General features: G+C 54.6%; 1 protein-coding gene across 3 annotated transcripts in view; it reads right to left on the bottom strand.

The window, feature by feature from the left end:
* The window catches only part of RIN3 (Ras and Rab interactor 3), a 133,066-nt gene that overhangs the window by 29,495 nt on the left and 85,024 nt on the right, over positions 1-18,547 (bottom strand). For all 3 annotated transcript variants that reach the window (XM_029597826.1, XM_029597825.1, XM_029597827.1), the window contains one exon: positions 7,468-8,946. In XM_029597826.1, coding sequence (XP_029453686.1) covers positions 7,468-8,946 — 1,479 coding nt within the window. The remainder of the gene's footprint in view (positions 1-7,467; positions 8,947-18,547) is intronic.

The following is an 18,547-nucleotide window of genomic DNA, read 5'->3' as shown; positions in this document are numbered from 1 at the left end:
CAGGAGCTCAGGGGCACAGGCTCTGCAGGGAGCCCCAGCTCATGACAGCAGTGCAGGAGCTCAGGGCACAGGCTCTGCAGGGAGCCCCAGGCATGACAGCAGCGCAGGAGCTCAGGGGCACAGGCTCTGCAGGGAGCCCCAGCTCATGACAGCAGTGCAGGAGCTCAGGGGCACAGGCTCTGCAGGGAGCCCCAGCTCATGACAGCAGTGCAGGAGCTCAGGGCACAGGCTCTGCAGGGAGCCCATGACAGCAGCGCAGGAGCTCAGGGGCACAGGCTCTGCAGGGAGCCCCAGCTCATGACAGCAGTGCAGGAGCTCAGGGGCACAGGCTCTGCAGGGAGCCCCAGGCATGACAGCAGTGCAGGAGCTCAGGGGCACAGGTTCTGCAGGGAGCCCCAGGCATGACAGCAGCGCAGGAGCTCAGGGCACAGGCTCTGCAGGGAGCCCCAGCTCATGACAGCAGCGCAGGAGCTCAGGGGCACAGGTTCTGCAGGGAGCCCCAGCTCATGACAGCGGCGCAGGAGCTCAGGGGCACAGGCTCCGCAGGGAGCCCCAGCTCATGACAGCGGCGCAGGAGCTCAGGGGCACAGGCTCCGCAGGGAGCCCCAGCTCATGACAGCAGTGCAGGAGCTCAGGGGCACAGGCTCTGCAGGGAGCCCCAGCTCATGACAGCGGCGCAGGAGCTCAGGGGCACAGGTTCTGCAGGGAGCCCCAGCTCATGACAGCAGTGCAGGAGCTCAGGGCACAGGCTCTGCAGGGAGCCCCAGCTCATGACAGCAGTGCAGGAGCTCAGGGGCACAGGCTCTGCAGGGAGCCCCAGGCATGACAGCAGTGCAGGAGCTCAGGGGCACAGTTTCTGCAGGGAGCCCCAGGCATGACAGCAGCGCAGGAGCTCAGGGCACAGGCTCTGCAGGGAGCCCCAGCTCATGACAGCAGTGCAGGAGCTCAGGGGCACAGGTTCTGCAGGGAGCCCCAGCTCATGACAGCAGTGCAGGAGCTCAGGGCACAGGCTCTGCAGGGAGCCCCAGCTCATGACAGCAGTGCAGGAGCTCAGGGGCACAGGCTCTGCAGGGAGCCCCAGCTCATGACAGCGGCGCAGGAGCTCAGGGCACAGGCTCTGCAGGGAGCCCCAGCTCATGACAGCAGTGCAGGAGCTCAGGGCACAGGCTCTGCAGGGAGCCCCAGCTCATGACAACAGTGCAGGAGCTCAGGGCACAGGCTCTGCAGGGAGCCCCAGCTCATGACAACAGTGCAGGAGCTCAGGGCACAGGCTCTGCAGGGAGCCCCAGCTCATGACAGCAGTGCAGGAGCTCAGGGCACAGGCTCTGCAGGGAGCCCCAGCTCATGACAGTGACGCAGGAGCTCAGGGGCACAGGCTCTGCAGGGAGCCCCAGCTCATGACAGTGACGCAGGAACTCAGGGGCACAGGCTCCGAAGGGAGCCCCAGCTCATGACAGCAGCGCAGGAGCTCAGGGGCACAGGTTCTGCAGGGAGCCCCAGCTCATGACAGCAGCGCAGGAGCTCAGGGGCACAGGCTCTGCAGGGAGCCCCAGCTCATGACAGCAGTGCAGGAGCTCAGGGCACAGGCTCTGCAGGGAGCCCCAGCTCATGACAGCAGTGCAGGAGCTCAGGGCACAGGCTCTGCAGGGAGCCCCAGCTCATGACAGCAGTGCAGGAGCTCAGGGCACAGGCTCTGCAGGGAGCCCCAGCTCATGACAACAATGCAGGAGCTCAGGGCACAGGCTCTGCAGGGAGCCCCAGCTCATGACAGCAGTGCAGGAGCTCAGGGCACAGGCTCTGCAGGGAGCCCCAGCTCATGACAGTGACGCAGGAGCTCAGGGGCACAGGCTCTGCAGGGAGCCCCAGCTCATGACAGTGACGCAGGAACTCAGGGGCACAGGCTCTGCAGGGAGCCCCAGCTCATGACAGCGGCGCAGGAGCTCAGGGGCACAGGCTCTGCAGGGAGCCCCAGCTCATGACAGCAGTGCAGGAGCTCAGGGCACAGGCTCTGCAGGGAGCCCCAGCTCATGACAGCGGCGCAGGAGCTCAGGGGCACAGGCTCTGCAGGGAGCCCCAGCTCATGACAGCGGCGCAGGAGCTCAGGGGCACAGGTTCTGCAGGGAGCCCCAGCTCATGACAGTGACGCAGGAGCTCAGGGCACAGGCTCTGCAGGGAGCCCCAGCTCAGGGGCACAGGCTCTGCAGGGAGCCCCAGCTCATGACAGTGGCGCAGGAGCTCAGGGGCACAGGCTCTGCAGGGAGCCCCAGGCATGACAGTGATGCAGGAGCTCAGGGGCACAGGCTCTGCAGGGAGCCCCAGGCATGACAGCGGCGCAGGAGCTCAGGGGCACAGGCTCTGCAGGGAGCCCCAGGCATGACAGTGGCGCAGGAGCTCAGGGGCACAGGCTCTGCAGGGAGCCCCAGGCATGACAGTGGCGCAGGAGCTCAGGGGCACAGGCTCTGCAGGGAGCCCCAGCTCATGACAGCAGTGCAGGAGCTCAGGGGCACAGGCTCTGCAGGGAGCCCCAGCTCATGACAGTGGCGCAGGAGCTCAGGGCACAGGCTCTGCAGGGAGCCCCAGCTCATGACAGTGACACAGGAGCTCAGGGGCACAGGCTCTGCAGGGAGCCCCAGCTCATGACAGTGGCGCAGGAGCTCAGGGGCACAGGCTCTGCAGGGAGCCCCAGCTCATGACAGTGGCGCAGGAGCTCAGGGCACAGGCTCTGCAGGGAGCCCCAGCTCATGACAGTGACACAGGAGCTCAGGGGCACAGGCTCTGCAGGGAGCCCCAGGCATGACAGTGGCGCAGGAGCTCAGGGCACAGGCTCTGCAGGGAGCCCCAGCTCATGACAGTGGCGCAGGAGCTCAGGGGCACAGGCTCTGCAGGGAGCCCCAGCTCATGACAGTGGCGCAGGAGCTCAGGGCACAGGCTCTGCAGGGAGCCCCAGGCATGACAGTGGCGCAGGAGCTCAGGGCACAGGCTCTGCAGGGAGCCCCAGCTCATGACAGTGGCGCAGGAGCTCAGGGGCACAGGCTCTGCGGGGAGCCCCAGGCATGACAGCGGCACAGGAGCTCAGGGGCACAGGCTCTGCAGGGAGCCCCAGGCATGACAGCGGCGCAAGAGCTCAGGGGCACAGGCTCTGCGGGGAGCCCCAGGCATGACAGCGGCGCAGGAGCTCAGGGGCACAGGCTCTGCAGGGAGCCCCAGGCATGACAGTGACGCAGGAGCTCAGGGGCACAGGCTCTGCAGGGAGCGCCAGGCATGACAGTGACGCAGGAGCTCAGGGGCACAGGCTCTGCAGGGAGCCCCAGGCATGACAGTGACGCAGGAGCTCAGGGGCACAGGCTCTGCAGGGAGCCCCAGGCATGACAGTGACGCAGGAGCTCAGGGGCACAGGCTCTGCAGGGAGCCCCAGGCATGACAGTGACGCAGGAGCTCAGGGGCACAGGCTCTGCAGGGAGCGCCAGGCATGACAGTGACGCAGGAGCTCAGGGGCACAGGCTCTGCAGGGAGCCCCAGCTCATGACAGCGGCGCAGGAGCTCAGGGGCACAGGCTCTGCAGGGAGCCCCAGCTCATGACAGCGGCGCAGGAGCTCAGGGGCACAGGCTCCACAGGGAGCCCCAGCTCATGACAGCGGCGCAGGAGCTCAGGGGCACAGGCTCCACAGAGAGCCCCAGCTCATGACAGCAGCGCAGGAGCTCAGGGGCACAGGCTCTGCAGGGAGCCCCAGGCATGACAGTGACGCAGGAGCTCAGGGGCACAGGCTCTGCAGGGAGCCCCAGCTCATGACAGTGGCGCAGGAGCTCAGGGGCACAGGCTCTGCAGGGAGCCCCAGCTCATGACAGCGACGCAGGAGCTCAGGGGCACAGGCTCTGCAGGGAGCCCCAGGCATGACAGCAGTGCAGGAGCTCAGGGGCACAGGCTCTGCAGGGAGCCCAAGGCATGACAGTGACGCAGGAGCTCAGGGGCACAGGCTCTGCAGGGAGCCCCAGCTCATGACAGCAGCGCAGGAGCTCAGGGGCACAGGCTCTGCAGGGAGCCCCAGCTCATGACAGTGGCGCAGGAGCTCAGGGGCACAGGCTCTGCAGGGAGCCCCAGCTCATGACAGCGACGCAGGAGCTCAGGGGCACAGGCTCTGCAGGGAGCCCCAGGCATGACAGCGGTGCAGGAGCTCAGGGGCACAGGCTCTGCAGGGAGCCCCAGGCATGACAGTGACGCAGGAGCTCAGGGGCACAGGCTCTGCGGGGAGCCCCAGCTCATGACAGCGACGCAGGAGCTCAGGGGCACAGGCTCTGCAGGGAGCCCCAGCTCATGACAGCGGCGCAGGAGCTCAGGGGCACAGGCTCTGCAGGGAGCCCCAGGCATGACAGTGACGCAGGAGCTCAGGGGCACAGGCTCTGCAGGGAGCCCCAGCTCATGACAGTGACGCAGGAGCTCAGGGGCACAGGCTCTGCAGGGAGCCCCAGGCATGACAGTGACGCAGGAGCTCAGGGGCACAGGCTCTGCAGGGAGCCCCAGCTCATGACAGTGACGCAGGAGCTCAGGGGCACAGGCTCTGCAGGGAGCCCCAGGCATGACAGTGACGCAGGAGCTCAGGGGCACAGGCTCTGCAGGGAGCCCCAGCTCATGACAGTGACGCAGGAGCTCAGGGGCACAGGCTCTGCAGGGAGCCCCAGCTCATGACAGTGACGCAGGAGCTCAGGGGCACAGGCTCTGCAGGGAGCCCCAGCTCATGACAGTGGCGCAGGAGCTCAGGGGCACAGGCTCTGCAGGGAGCCCCAGCTCATGACAGCGACGCAGGAGCTCAGGGGCACAGGCTCTGCAGGGAGCCCCAGGCATGACAGCAGTGCAGGAGCTCAGGGGCACAGGCTCTGCAGGGAGCCCCAGGCATGACAGTGACGCAGGAGCTCAGGGGCACAGGCTCTGCAGGGAGCCCCAGCTCATGACAGCAGCGCAGGAGCTCAGGGGCACAGGCTCTGCAGGGAGCCCCAGGCATGACAGCGACGCAGGAGCTCAGGGGCACAGGCTCTGCAGGGAGCCCCAGCTCATGACAGCGACGCAGGAGCTCAGGGGCACAGGCTCTGCAGGGAGCCCCAGGCATGACAGCAGTGCAGGAGCTCAGGGGCACAGGCTCTGCAGGGAGCCCCAGGCATGACAGTGACGCAGGAGCTCAGGGGCACAGGCTCTGCAGGGAGCCCCAGCTCATGACAGCAGCGCAGGAGCTCAGGGGCACAGGCTCTGCAGGGAGCCCCAGGCATGACAGCGACGCAGGAGCTCAGGGGCACAGGCTCTGCAGGGAGCCCCAGGCATGACAGTGACGCAGGAGCTCAGGGGCACAGGCTCTGCGGGGAGCCCCAGCTCATGACAGCAGCGCAGGAGCTCAGGGGCACAGGCTCTGCAGGGAGCCCCAGGCATGACAGCGACGCAGGAGCTCAGGGGCACAGGCTCTGCAGGGAGCCCCAGCTCATGACAGCGGCGCAGGAGCTCAGGGGCACAGGCTCTGCAGGGAGCCCCAGGCATGACAGTGACGCAGGAGCTCAGGGGCACAGGCTCTGCAGGGAGCCCCAGCTCATGACAGTGACGCAGGAGCTCAGGGGCACAGGCTCTGCAGGGAGCCCCAGGCATGACAGCGACGCAGGAGCTCAGGGGCACAGGCTCTGCAGGGAGCCCCAGGCATGACAGTGACGCAGGAGCTCAGGGGCACAGGCTCTGCAGGGAGCCCCAGCTCATGACAGCAGCGCAGGAGCTCAGGGGCACAGGCTCTGCAGGGAGCCCCAGGCATGACAGCGACGCAGGAGCTCAGGGGCACAGGCTCTGCAGGGAGCCCCAGGCATGACAGTGACGCAGGAGCTCAGGGGCACAGGCTCTGCAGGGAGCCCCAGGCATGACAGTGGCGCAGGAGCTCAGGGGCACAGGCTCTGCAGGGAGCCCCAGCTCATGACAGTGGCGCAGGAGCTCAGGGGCACAGGCTCTGCAGGGAGCCCCAGCTCATGACAGCGGCGCAGGAGCTCAGGGGCACAGGCTCCGCAGGGAGCCCCAGCTCATGACAGCTGCGCAGGAGCTCAGGGGCACAGGCTCTGCAGGGAGCCCCAGCTCATGACAGTGGCGCAGGAGCTCAGGGGCACAGGCTCTGCAGGGAGCCCCAGCTCATGACAGTGGCGCAGGAGCTCAGGGGCACAGGCTCTGCAGGGAGCCCCAGGCATGACAGTGGCGCAGGAGCTCAGGGGCACAGGCTCCGCAGGGAGCCCCAGCTCATGACAGCAGCGCAGGAGCTCAGGGGCACAGGTTCTGCAGGGAGCCCCAGCTCATGACAGTGGCGCAGGAGCTCAGGGGCACAGGCTCTGCAGGGAGCCCCAGCTCATGACAGTGATGCAGGAGCTCAGGGGCACAGGCTCTGCAGGGAGCCCCAGGCATGACAGTGGCGCAGGAGCTCAGGGGCACAGGCTCTGCAGGGAGCCCCAGCTCATGACAGTGGCGCAGGAGCTCAGGGGCACAGGCTCTGCAGGGAGCCCCAGCTCATGACAGCGGCGCAGGAGCTCAGGGGCACAGGCTCTGCAGGGAGCCCCAGCTCATGACAGTGATGCAGGAGCTCAGGGGCACAGGCTCTGCAGGGAGCCCCAGGCATGACAGTGACGCAGGAGCTCAGGGGCACAGGCTCTGCAGGGAGCCCCAGCTCATGACAGTGGCGCAGGAGCTCAGGGGCACAGGCTCTGCAGGGAGCCCCAGCTCATGACAGTGGCGCAGGAGCTCAGGGGCACAGGCTCTGCAGGGAGCCCCAGCTCACGACAGTGGCGCAGGTGCATGGGAGCTCAGATTTTGGTGAGAGTCTTGCTCTTTACAGTGGTTGAGGTTCACCTGAGTTTGGAACTCGTTAAGGCCCCTGGACTGCAAATGAAGAAGGGATTAAGTAAGGCAAGTCTCCTTTCCAAGACATAGTTAAAAATGATTATTTAAACCACTGCAGCTGACAATTTCTAGTGTCCTTTTTGTGATGACAGAATCTATTGTAGCTTGATCCTAACTGGTTCCATTTGCTTTTCCTTTTCTTCCCTCCACCTCCTACCTTTAGTCTTCAGGCCCTCATATGAGAAGGATCCCACAACAAGGACTTCTGCAGGGGCAATTTACACGGGGAGGAGCAGGCAGGACGTGGCACTCTATTCCACGCACGGGACAATATTTCAAACACCCTTCCTTGCCAACCACACCTAGAGCTGTCCCGTAACGTCTAGGGGCCCAAACTGTCGGCAATCTCCTCTTGAGACCGTCTCTGATGTGCCACTGGGGGGTCCTCTCAGGCTGTGCAAGCTTCTCCTGCCCCTGGAGGGATGCCCACGTGATAGTGGACCACGGTAAGCACTGGGTCATCAGGCCAACCTAGCGTCCCATTTTTTTACCACTGCTGTAGCATTTCCCCAGCCCCTTCCAGAACAAACAAACAAAAAAAAAATGTTAGAGACTTTTACCTATTTTGTCCTCCGAATAGAGAGATGGATCTATGATGGATTTCAGCTCTGTGCTTTGTATTAAGTAACACTTCAGCTGGGTCATCATGAGGCGGATTTCTTGAAGCATCTCCGTGCTGGAGCTCTGCTTCGCCATCATCTCTAAGCTGTAAGCTTTATAGTCCTGGACCAAATTTCCAAAATAAGAAGCCTTGTCCTGTGCCAGCTCCGTGACCTTCTTCTGCATCTTTTTGTCCGCTGACAAGAAAGCTGTGAAGACATTGGTGAGAGTCACCAAGGACAGTCTGTGCTTGGCTTTGTCCAGCATGACCGATGGCGACTTTTTAAAGGAAGGACTACTGAGATGCTCCAGGTCATCCTCGGTGCTGCTTGTCGAGTAGGAGTCTTGCTCTGAGATGGGGGTCTGAAGCACAGCACTGCCGGCCGAGCAGTTGAGAGAGGAGTCAGAGCCTTTAACCCCAGATGAGCTGCAGGCTTCCAGGCTGGCCTCTGTTTCCTCACTGATGGCTGAATGGGTCATAGGGCAGCCGACCTGAGAATCACTCCTTACCGAGGACTGCGTCACCAGGGAGTTTCGGGGGGTGCCTTCTTCCACTGTTTGTTTAGAACGAGTAGATGCGTTTCTGATGACCTGAAGAGAAAGCCTCTTCTTCCGTGGAGGTGGGACAGGTGGCGACGTCACCTTCTTTGTAGGCTTCTGGGGTAGCTCTGCGAAGCTTTCATTATCTTTCGGTATTCCTGGCCTCTCTGCACAATTTACGTGGACTGAGCCTGCCACCTTCACAAGCTGGTCCGTTCTTGCTTCATGCACAAATACATTGTTGGTGCTGTTAAATCTAACCACATGTTTTTTCTTGCTCATCAGTTCCTCTCCCTTTTCAAATTTTCCCGTCTTGCCAACCATTGCCGGGCTCTCTTCTGGATATTTATCCGACAACCGTCTTCTTGGAGGAATGGATGGAAGGTCAAACTTCTTGGGGGTTTCACCACTGAAAGAGAGTGGTTCTTTGCTCGCCACATTTGCCTGCACCTGGCTGCTGTTGATCTTCATCTCCTTGTTGGCCCTCTTCATCTCCTGAAGGAAGGTGGTCTTCTCCATGCAGGTGGCCATTGGAGCGCTGTGAAGCTCTTTGCGCTGTTTTGGAACCTGAGGGGAAGGGGAAGGCAAGGGCGGTGGCGGGGGAGGCCTCCTGTAGGCTGGCGAGAGAGCACGGACTTCGCAACTTTCTTTGCAGCTCTCCGCAGGAAGTTCATCTGAAGGCAGGGAATTGCAACACTCTTCTATAAAAATAGGATTTACAAACCACAGCCTGTCACTTCCTATTGACAACTCAATTTCACATGAGCACTGGCTTGTGTCTTTTGACGAATGCTGGTCCGACGTCCCGCTGTTTGATCGAGCGTTGCTGACAGCAGGTCCTTTTGCGTGCTGAGTAATCTCCCAAGTCTTTCTGTGATTTAAGGATGAGTCCCAGAAACCTGTTAAAAACGGCATGCAAAAAAAAACCAAAAAAACAAACAAACGGGGTGTGTAAGCATGTCTGTCTCCTGTTTAACACATTCTGCAGAGTTCATTTATTTAAAATGAGATGGAATCCTTCTTTAACAAACATCAGCAGATTAACAACAAACTAACAAACTATAAATATTTTCTGGAATGTCTTTTTTTTGGGGGGAGGGGAAGCTTTATCTCAGGATTCAATGCAAGCCTTCTGGAGCCTGTGTTTGGATCCTTATCTACAGGCTGGGAATCATCACTATATTAATCCTAACTCAGTCCTACGCTTGCAGTGACAGCTGAGACTAGAGGAGAAGAACATCCTCCAGCCCAACCTGAATGCACATTCAGCTTCAAACTGGATTAAAGCGATCTATGATTTTATTCTTTTTTAATCTGATTTACTCAGATTGAGCATGATAAAAAAAGAGAATGTACATGTTTAAAATTGGGTTTTACACTTGTAAATGCACTTTAAACATGTAAGCGGGCTTTTGAAAATTGCTAAATATATGCTATAGGGTGGGCCATATTCAGACACTGTCCGGCTATCAAAGCTAGATGCATAAACGTATCCGACTAACTCTGGAGGTATATTCAACAGTGAAACCACACTACTGAATATAGCCACCTAACTTTAGGACAGATCTTTGGCTCAACCCAACTTATCTGGCTAACGGGCTGATACAGTACAATGCGCTCCGACAGAGCGCACTGTTAACCCTCTATTGGACGTGCGTTTTCGACGCACTAGCATTACTCCTTAAACGCGCGTCCAACACCCCGAACCTAATATTGCCCGCAACATGCAAATGCATGTTGATGGCCCTATTAGGTATTCCCGCGCGATTCAGAAAACAAAATGTGCAGCCAAGCCGCACATTTTGCTTTCAGAAATTAGCGCCTACCCAAAGATAGGCGCTAATTTCTTCGGGCACCGGGAAAGTGCACAGAAAAGCAGTAAAAACTGCTTTTCTGTGCACCCTCCGACTTAATATCATGGCGATATTAAGTCGGAGGTCCCGAAAGTTACCAAAAGTAAAAAAAAAAAATAAAAAAATTTGAAGTCGGCCCGCGGCTCATGGGTCAAAAACCGGACGCTCAATTTTGCCGGCGTCCGGTTTCCGAACCCGTGGCTGTCAGCGGGCTCGAGAACAGACACCGGCAAAATTGAGCGTCTGCTGTCAAACCCGCTGACAGCCGCCACTCTGGGCCAAAAGGAGGTGCTAGGGATGTGCTAGTGTCCCTAGCGCCTCCTTTTGCTTGTTTTTACCGCCGGGCGAGCGGGCAAACGCCCGCTCTCCCGCAGACTTTACTGTATCGGCCCATAAGTTAGCTGGTTAAATGCATACACAACAAGGGTTTTAACACAGGAATACTAGCAATAAGCAATATATCAAAAACAGAACCTGTGTATCTGTAGTATTTTAAATTTTATTTTATCAGTATCAAAAAAAGACAATTTATTAAAAATTATTTGTTAATATGCTGCAGCGTTTTTGAATCATTTCAATTGATGGTGATGGGAAATAAGTGGTGATTTTGAAATAAGAGGGTAGAAAAAATCATTGGAGATTTGTTCCTAGTTGTGGAAATGTGGAGTTAAGGCTGAGAAATTTTGCTGTTATCGTGTTGTGAAATATCCCAGGTTATTCGTTGTTGATACTTGGTGACAACTGTTGAAAAAGTCTGTTGTTCAGATATGAATATTTGGAATGAGTAATCTCTTGGAACACTAGTGGTGGTCTGGTGTGAATTAATCCGATGTGAAGTAGATGTTACATCCCCTGATGAAACCATGCGGTGAAACAGGAGTCTCTTGTCGGGAAGAAGATACCAATGGGAAGGAAAATTTAATTAAATAAATGAAATAGATGTATTTGAAGATAGTGAATTGAAAGGATTACACCACCGTAAAAAAAGAAGAAAAGAAGCAGTGGATAATTAGAGATTGTGTTTTAATTGGTTTGTTATTTGTAAAATGTGAAATTTGTTTTTTGAAATATGTCTTTGATGAGTATGAATGGTGAATGAATGATTTGTGGGTATTGTTGTATTTTGTATGGCATTATATTAACAAAGAATTTTTAATAAATTGTCTTTTTTGATACTGTTAAAATAAAATTTAAAATATTACAGATACACAGGTTCTGTTTTTGATATATTGCTTAAGTTAGCCGGTTACCTTAGCCAGCTAACTCAACTCTACCCGGTTACACCCTCGGAACACCCTTAACTTAGCCAGATAAATTCTAGCCTCCTAACTTTTTAGGAGGCTAGAATTTAGCTGAATATGTGCTCAAAAATTAATTTAGCTGGCTAACTTCTGAGTTATAAACCAAGTGACCTGACAAGTCCTCCCTTCTATATTCAAAACAATCACCAACCGGAGAACTATGTTATTACAACAATGTACACCGCTGTCCAGTATCACTTAATATAAGCTACAACCACACGTTGGTTATAACTTGAATATTCATGTGTACTGCTTTTAATTTTTTCTAATTTTTATAAACTGTGAAAACTCTCAGATTAGCTTTTCAGCCTTGAGTTAACAGGTAACTTGAATTCTTTTTCTGAAAACAACTCTCTCCCACACGGTCAACCCAATTTGCCTGTTTTTGACAAAAGTCTTCACATTATTTTTCTTCAGTTGCAGTTGCAGGACCAAACCATCGCTAATCTCATCTGGTCTACTCTTTTGCAGTCGGCCCCATTTTGTGCAAGAGTAGACCAGATGAGATTAGCGATGGTGTGGTCTTGCAACTGAAGAAAATGAATGTGGAGACTTTCATCAAAAAACAGGAAACGGAGATTCAAGATGGCGCCATAAGGGGAGGTCGGCGTTCATGTGAGCTCCTCGAATTTTGACGTTTCTTTGGAAATAACATGCCGCACATGAAGACGAAGGGGAAGATTCGACTGGAATCCTCTGCGACAGCCCATTCAACTCCCTCTCAGCCTACCATCGAGGGGTTCTTTGTGCCGACTAATGCTTCTACCCCGGGGGAGAGGTCCGCAGAGGACTCAGGTAGAGAACATATCCTGACCCTCATGGACGTTCAAATTTCGTTGAGCCCCAGGGCACCTGAAACTCCTCCCCCACTGCTCCACAGTAATGCCAGAGGTCAGGATTGAGACACATGGCAGTACATGGCTGGAGTGAAACCATCGGCAGAGGCACCTGTTAAACACACTCCTGGGTTTTGCCCCCCCTCTAGCAGATGGAGACAGAGAAGTTTTCAAAACAAAACTCTGCCTTATATAGGATGGTGCCACCTACAGTCCGGCAGTATTACTCAATGTCAAAGCAGAATGGCTCTCAAAAAATCACCATAACCATGTACAATAACTCTTCAACAAGAAAAAGAAATAACCGGTTCACTTAACCCTCCCTAGGAAATGAACCTGTAGAACCACTTGAGAACGATCAATCCAATTTCTGCAGATCTGAAAACAAAATCAATCAATAACTGAGCGGACTCTCCCTTACTTCCATGCGTTCCCCGGGCGGGACTCTGGACTGATCCGTGGTACTACAGGAACGAAAATTATCAGGTAAGAAACTAAATTTTCCTTTCCCTGTATGTACCCGGATCAGTCCAGACTCCTGGGATGTACCAGAGCTTTCTTACCTGGGATGGGATCTGGAGAGGCCCGCTCTAAACACTGCTTTTCCAAAACCTCCTTCACTTGGTGCCTGAACATCCAGACTGAGTGTCTGGCAAAGGTACGCAAAGACTTCCAAGTCACCGCCCTGCAGATCTCCTGCAGTGAGACCATTTGACACTCCACCCAAGAAGCCGCCTGCGAACGGGTAGAATGAGCCCAAAGACCAAACGGTACAGGCTTACCATGCATCAAATATGCCGAGCCTATATTCTCTTTCAACCAGCGCGAAATCGTAGCTTTAGATGCCATATTTCCTCATTTCGGACCAGCCCACAGCACAAAAAGATGGTCCGTCACACGAGACGCGTTAGTAACTTCCAGATAACGCAACAATGCCCGACATTCAGCTTCCGTAAGTCTTTAGACATAGGGTCTGACCGGTCCAAAACGGGAAATGACGGAAGCTCCACTGACTGATTCCCGTGAAAAGCAGACACCACCTTTGGAAGAAAGGAAGGAACCATCCGCAAAGACACACCAGAATCTGAAATTCTCATAAACGGTCTCTACAGGATAGAGCCTGGAGCTGCGATACCCTGCAAGCAGATGTGATAGCGATAAGGAAAATCACCTTTAATGTGAGATCCTTTATTGTAGCTGTTTTCAGAGGCTCAAAGGGTGCCATACACAGAGCTGAGAGAACCAAGTTCAAATTCCAAGAAGAACACGGGTGCCTGATCGGGGAATATAAATGCTTTGCCCCCTTTAGGAAACAAGACACATCGGGGTGAGCAGCCAACGCCACGCCTTGAATGGAACCGCGCAAGCAACCACGATAAGCCCTTGGTGAGTCCGGATTGTAAGAAACCTAAAATATCCGACACTGAAGACAGAGTAGGAACAATCGCTTAGTCCATGCACCAAGATTCAAGGATTCTCCACTCGTGCACAAACACGAGGTTGGTGGATGTCTTCGCGACCGGAGAAGTTTTGCCACCACAGCGTTCGAATACCCTTTGCTCCTCAGGCGGCACCTCTCAAAAGCCATGCCGCTAGACAAAAGCGATCAACCACTTCCAAACACATGGGCCCTTGATGGAGAAGGTTTGGGAGCAGTGGCAACCGCAGGGGACCCGCCACTGCCAGATTGACCAGGTCCGCAAACCAAGGCCGTCTTGGCCACTCTGGAGCTATGAGGATGACTTCTGCTGGGTATATCTCCACTCTCCTGAGCACTTTGCCTATCAGCAGCCAAGGAGGGAAGACGTACAGCAGCATGACGGTCGGCCAGGGCAGCACCAGGGCATCTACCCCTTATGCTCCTGTTTCTCTGCGGCGACCGAAAAAGCGCGGAGCCTTGGCGTTCTGAAACGTTGCCATGAGATCCATGCAGGGTACGCCCCACGTGCCGCATATGAGCTGGAAAGCTTTGACTGTGAGCTCCCATTCCCTGGGATCGAGGCAGTGCTGACTGAGAAAGTCCGCCTGAATGCTGTCGACTTCTGCTATGCGAGACGCTGCAATACTTACTAAATGCTTCTCCACCCAGCTGATCAGCTGCCGGGCTTCCGTGGCCACTGGCTGGCTCTTGATTCCCCCTTGGCGATTGATATAAGCCACCGTGGTCGCATTGTCGGAAAGAATACTGACTGACTTCCCCTGGAGGAGAGGGCAGAACGCTTGCAACACTAACCACACTGCCCTGGTTTCCAGACGATTGATCGACCACTGAGATTCTTCCTGGGACCATTGTCCCTGCACCGACTTCCTGAGGCAAACCACTCCCCAACCGAAGAGGCTGGCATCCGTGGTCACCACTGTCCATTCGGGCACCTCCAGGGGAATTCCTTGGGATAAGTTGTCCGAGATAAGCCACCAATCAAGACTGAAGCGCGCCATATTCGTAAGAGGGAGAGGTAAATTAAACTGTTCAGAGACTGGATTCCAATGCAAAAGCAACGCTGACTATAAAGGACGCATATGAGCAAAAGCCCAGGGCACCAGCTCCAGGGTGGAAGTCATGGAGCTGAAAACCCGCAAATAATCCCACACTCTGAGGAGACGGTTGGCCAATAAGTCCTGCCCTTGTCCTTGTAGCTTGACAATTCGGTCTGAGGTAAGGAACACTCTCCCCTGTTGAGTGTCGAATAGAGCTCCCAAAAACTCCAAAGACTGGGTGGGCACCAGTCAGCTCTTGGCTAAGTTGATCACCCAACCCAGTGACCACAGGAGTTGAAGCATTTTGCGAATTGCCAACTGGCCGAGTGACTCCGACTTTGCCCGAATTAGCCAGTCGTCCAGGTATGGATGCACCAGGAACCCCTCTCTGTGCAGATGAGCCGCCACCACAACCATTACCTTGGTAAACTGTCTGGGTGCGGTGGCAAGACCGAATGGCAAAGCTTGAAACTGAAAATGGCGATCCATCACCGAGAACCTCAGAAACATCTGGTGGTCGGCCTGAATGCCTATGTGAAGATATGCTTCTGTTAGGTCCAGTGACGCTAGAAACTCTCCTTTTCTTACCGAGTCAATGACTGACCATAATGTCTCCATGCGAAAACGTGGCACCCTGAGGCAGCAGTTTAAGCGCTTCAAATCCAGAATGGGTCAAGAAGGACCCCTCCTTTTTGGGGACTACGAAGTAAATAGAATAACACCCTTTTCGCTGCTCCGCCTGAGGAACTGGGGTGATGGCTCCGAGTTGCAGAAGGCGTTGCAAGGTATCTTGTACTGCCTGTCATTTCTCTTCATAACCGCATGGGGAGACCAGAAACCGCTCCAGAAGGTGGTGTGCAAAATCTAAAGCGTAGCCTTGATTTATCACAGTAAGGACCCACTGGCTCCTGACAGCTGGAACCGAGGAATGGGTTGGCATCCCTTCATTGGGAAGGCTTGGCCCCAGATGCGGATTGGGTAGCCCTGGTTCTGCCAAAGCGTCGGACACGAAAGGGCTGAGACCAGGACTGTTGGCGACCAGACGCTTGCCAAAAGGAAGAAGCTGGAGCTCTGGACGGACGAAATCTCTGATTCCCTATGAATCGAGACCGTGAAGAAAAGGAGCCTCTCGACTTGGGCCTATCCTCTGGCAGACGGTGAACCTTGTTCTCCCCCAGGGATTGAATCATATCCTCAAGGTCCTTGCCAAAAAGCAATTTACCCTTGAAAGGCAACGCCCCCAGCTGAGCCTTGGAGGAAATATCCATTGACCAGTTTCTTAACACAGGAGCCGATGAGCTGAGACTGCCGACACCATGGATCTGGCCGAAGTCCACAACAGATGATAGAGTGCATCCGCACTATAAGCGATCAAAGCTTCCAGACGCCCTGCTTGCTGTGCTTCAGCATCAGAAAGACCAGCATAAGCCTGTAACTGCTGAACCCAGCGAAGGCCTGCTCGTAAGGCTAAATTGCACATAGCTGCCCGCACTCCCAGTGCCGAGACTTCAAAAATGTTCTTGAGCTGCAGCTCCAACTTTCTATTCTGCAGGTCCTTCAGGGCTGTAGCACCCGTAACCGGGATTGTGGTCTTTTTGGTGACTGCGGACACCGCCGCGTCCACCTTGGGCATCCACAGTATGTCAACTGCTTCCTCCGGAAGAGGATTTAGCTTATCCATAGCCTTGCTAACGTTCAATCCCAGATCCGGGGTATCCCATTCTCTATATAGCAAGTCTGTGGCAGAAAAATGAAAAGGAAAGGAAGTAGCCGGGCCCCTCAGACCCAACAACACTGGGTCCATGGCCCCTAGCCTGGACACCTCTGGCGGCCCATCTATGCCTAGCTCTCCGAGTACGGCAGGAATAAGCGGAGCCAACTCCTCCCTCCTAAGCAGACTGACCACCTTAGGGTCATCTCCTTCCACAATGTGAGAGCCTCATGCTGGATCCTGTGGATGTTGATCAGGGTCTGTATCCACCTCCATCGGAGGCTGTCCCTGTGGGTCCTGGTCCCCTGGGTCCATATCCTGACCTTGGAATCAGTATCGGTCTGATGAACCTCTGTACACAAAGGGCGCTTAGCTTTGGAGGACCCAGAGACTCCCTTAGACTTAGACCGCTTTCGAGAAAGAGACTAAAGACCACTAGAGGAAATTTTACCCCCAGCCTGCAGCTTCCCTTCCCTACTGGCTTTAAAAGCCTTATGAAGAAATAAAATAAACTCCGAGGAGAAGGAGGAAGAGGAGGAGGAGTCAGAAGCCCCCTCGGAGCTATCCTCCGTTGCAGGTGAGAGAGGCTGTAAAGGTTCGCTCCCTCCAGGAAACCCGTGCTGAGGAGAGAGAGGCGGCGAGAGAATCCCCTCCCCCATAGCTGCACGAGTCGGTGATCTAAAAGACTCCAAAATGGCCTCCGTTCCCGCGATCAGCGGGAACGGATCTGCCTCAGCTGATCTCGGTGTAGCTAACACTGAAGGAGCTTGGGCAGCCTTGCTTTTAACCATTTTCGTGGCCCCGGAGGATCCCTCTCCCCCGGGAAGAGACGCCGAGCACAGCCCCTCCCGAGAAAGATGCGCGCAGGCCGAGCCACATGTGCGGCACACAGATGAGCGCGGCAGTGGGCAGCGGGCCGGAGAAAGCTAAAATTCAATTCTGTAAAAAATAGAAAAATAATCGCGGTCCGCCCACGCACCGAGTCAGAGAGGGAAGAGAGAGAGCCGCAGCGCCGGTGACACTGACAGAAAATGAAAGAAAATCAAAACTTTTTTTTTTTTTTTTAAAGACTTGCCTGGTAGTGGTCTACGGTCCTGATCCGGCGGGGTGGAGTGAACCGGGCTCCCCGGTGTCGCACCCAGAGCTGCTAGCTTGGAACAAGAGGGCCCTCGACCCTGCAATGCAGCTGCCTCAACAACCAGCGGGGGATGGTCCCCTCAGGACCTTACAAACCCCCTGGGAGGCTCAGGACAGAAACTACTCCTTTTTTTTTTTTTTTTTTTTTTTTTAAAGTAAAAAAGTTTTACAGACCGAAAACTCTCTAAAACTCACAGAACTCACTACTCTAACTCCAATGAGCAATCAGCACAGACTGTAGGCCTTGCACCTCCACCATCTGCTGGAGACAATACTGCCGGACTGTAGATGGCACCATCCTATATAAGGCGGAGTTTTGTTTTGAAAACTTCTCTGTCTCCATCTGCTGGAGGGGAGGCAAAACCCAGGAGTCTGGACTGATCTGGGTACGTACAGGGAAATCGATTTCGTCGCTTACTGTGGCTATAAATAACTCGCAGGAACCGATTCAGGCAATGGAACCTAAGCTGATTTCCCATGATACCAAAATTAAAGATCTGACTGTACAAGCTACTTCTTTACAAGAAGTGCAAACGAAATTGATTCAATCAGAAGTAATTACCTAAAAAAAAAATAAAAAAAAATTGAAAACATGGAAAATACTATGAGATTCTTGAACCTTAGAATGTTAAATTTTCCCAGAATTAAATTAGTACCTCTGAAAGAGCAATTCAAAAAATATCTTATGGATATTCTCCAATTTCCGCTAGAAGCTTTAGTACTCTGCAAATTCTAAGAAAATAAATGACTCAGTTTTGCCTGCTACAGATCTTACAGCATTTCTAGAAACATCAACTGAGGAACAAGTTGAATTCCGAGGAACATTGTTGGTTCATCTTTCCAGCAGACAGGGAGTCAGTATTAAGACTTTTCTTTCGAAATAGGGATAAACTTTATTATGGCCAGAAAGTCTGGATCTATCCTGATATTACTAGGTCTACACAGTTACGTCGAAAAATGGTTCTGGGAATGTGTCAAGAGGCCAGACAAATGGGTGCGAAGATTAATATCAGGTACCCATGCAAATGTAGGATTAAACTAGATAATATTAGATACATATTTTTTGAGACATCACAGCTACGTTACTTCCTGGACAATTGTAGAGTTGAGGATAATTCTACTTAACTAAGTTCAGGGTTTGTAAAAGGGTTGAAATAAGCCCCCTTTTTGTTTCTTTTGCCCTT

This window comes from Rhinatrema bivittatum, chromosome 4, assembly GCF_901001135.1.
Source record: "Rhinatrema bivittatum chromosome 4, aRhiBiv1.1, whole genome shotgun sequence".
Classification (NCBI taxonomy): Eukaryota; Metazoa; Chordata; class Amphibia; order Gymnophiona; family Rhinatrematidae; genus Rhinatrema; species Rhinatrema bivittatum.
This window is presented reverse-complemented; position numbering and strand designations above follow the sequence as displayed.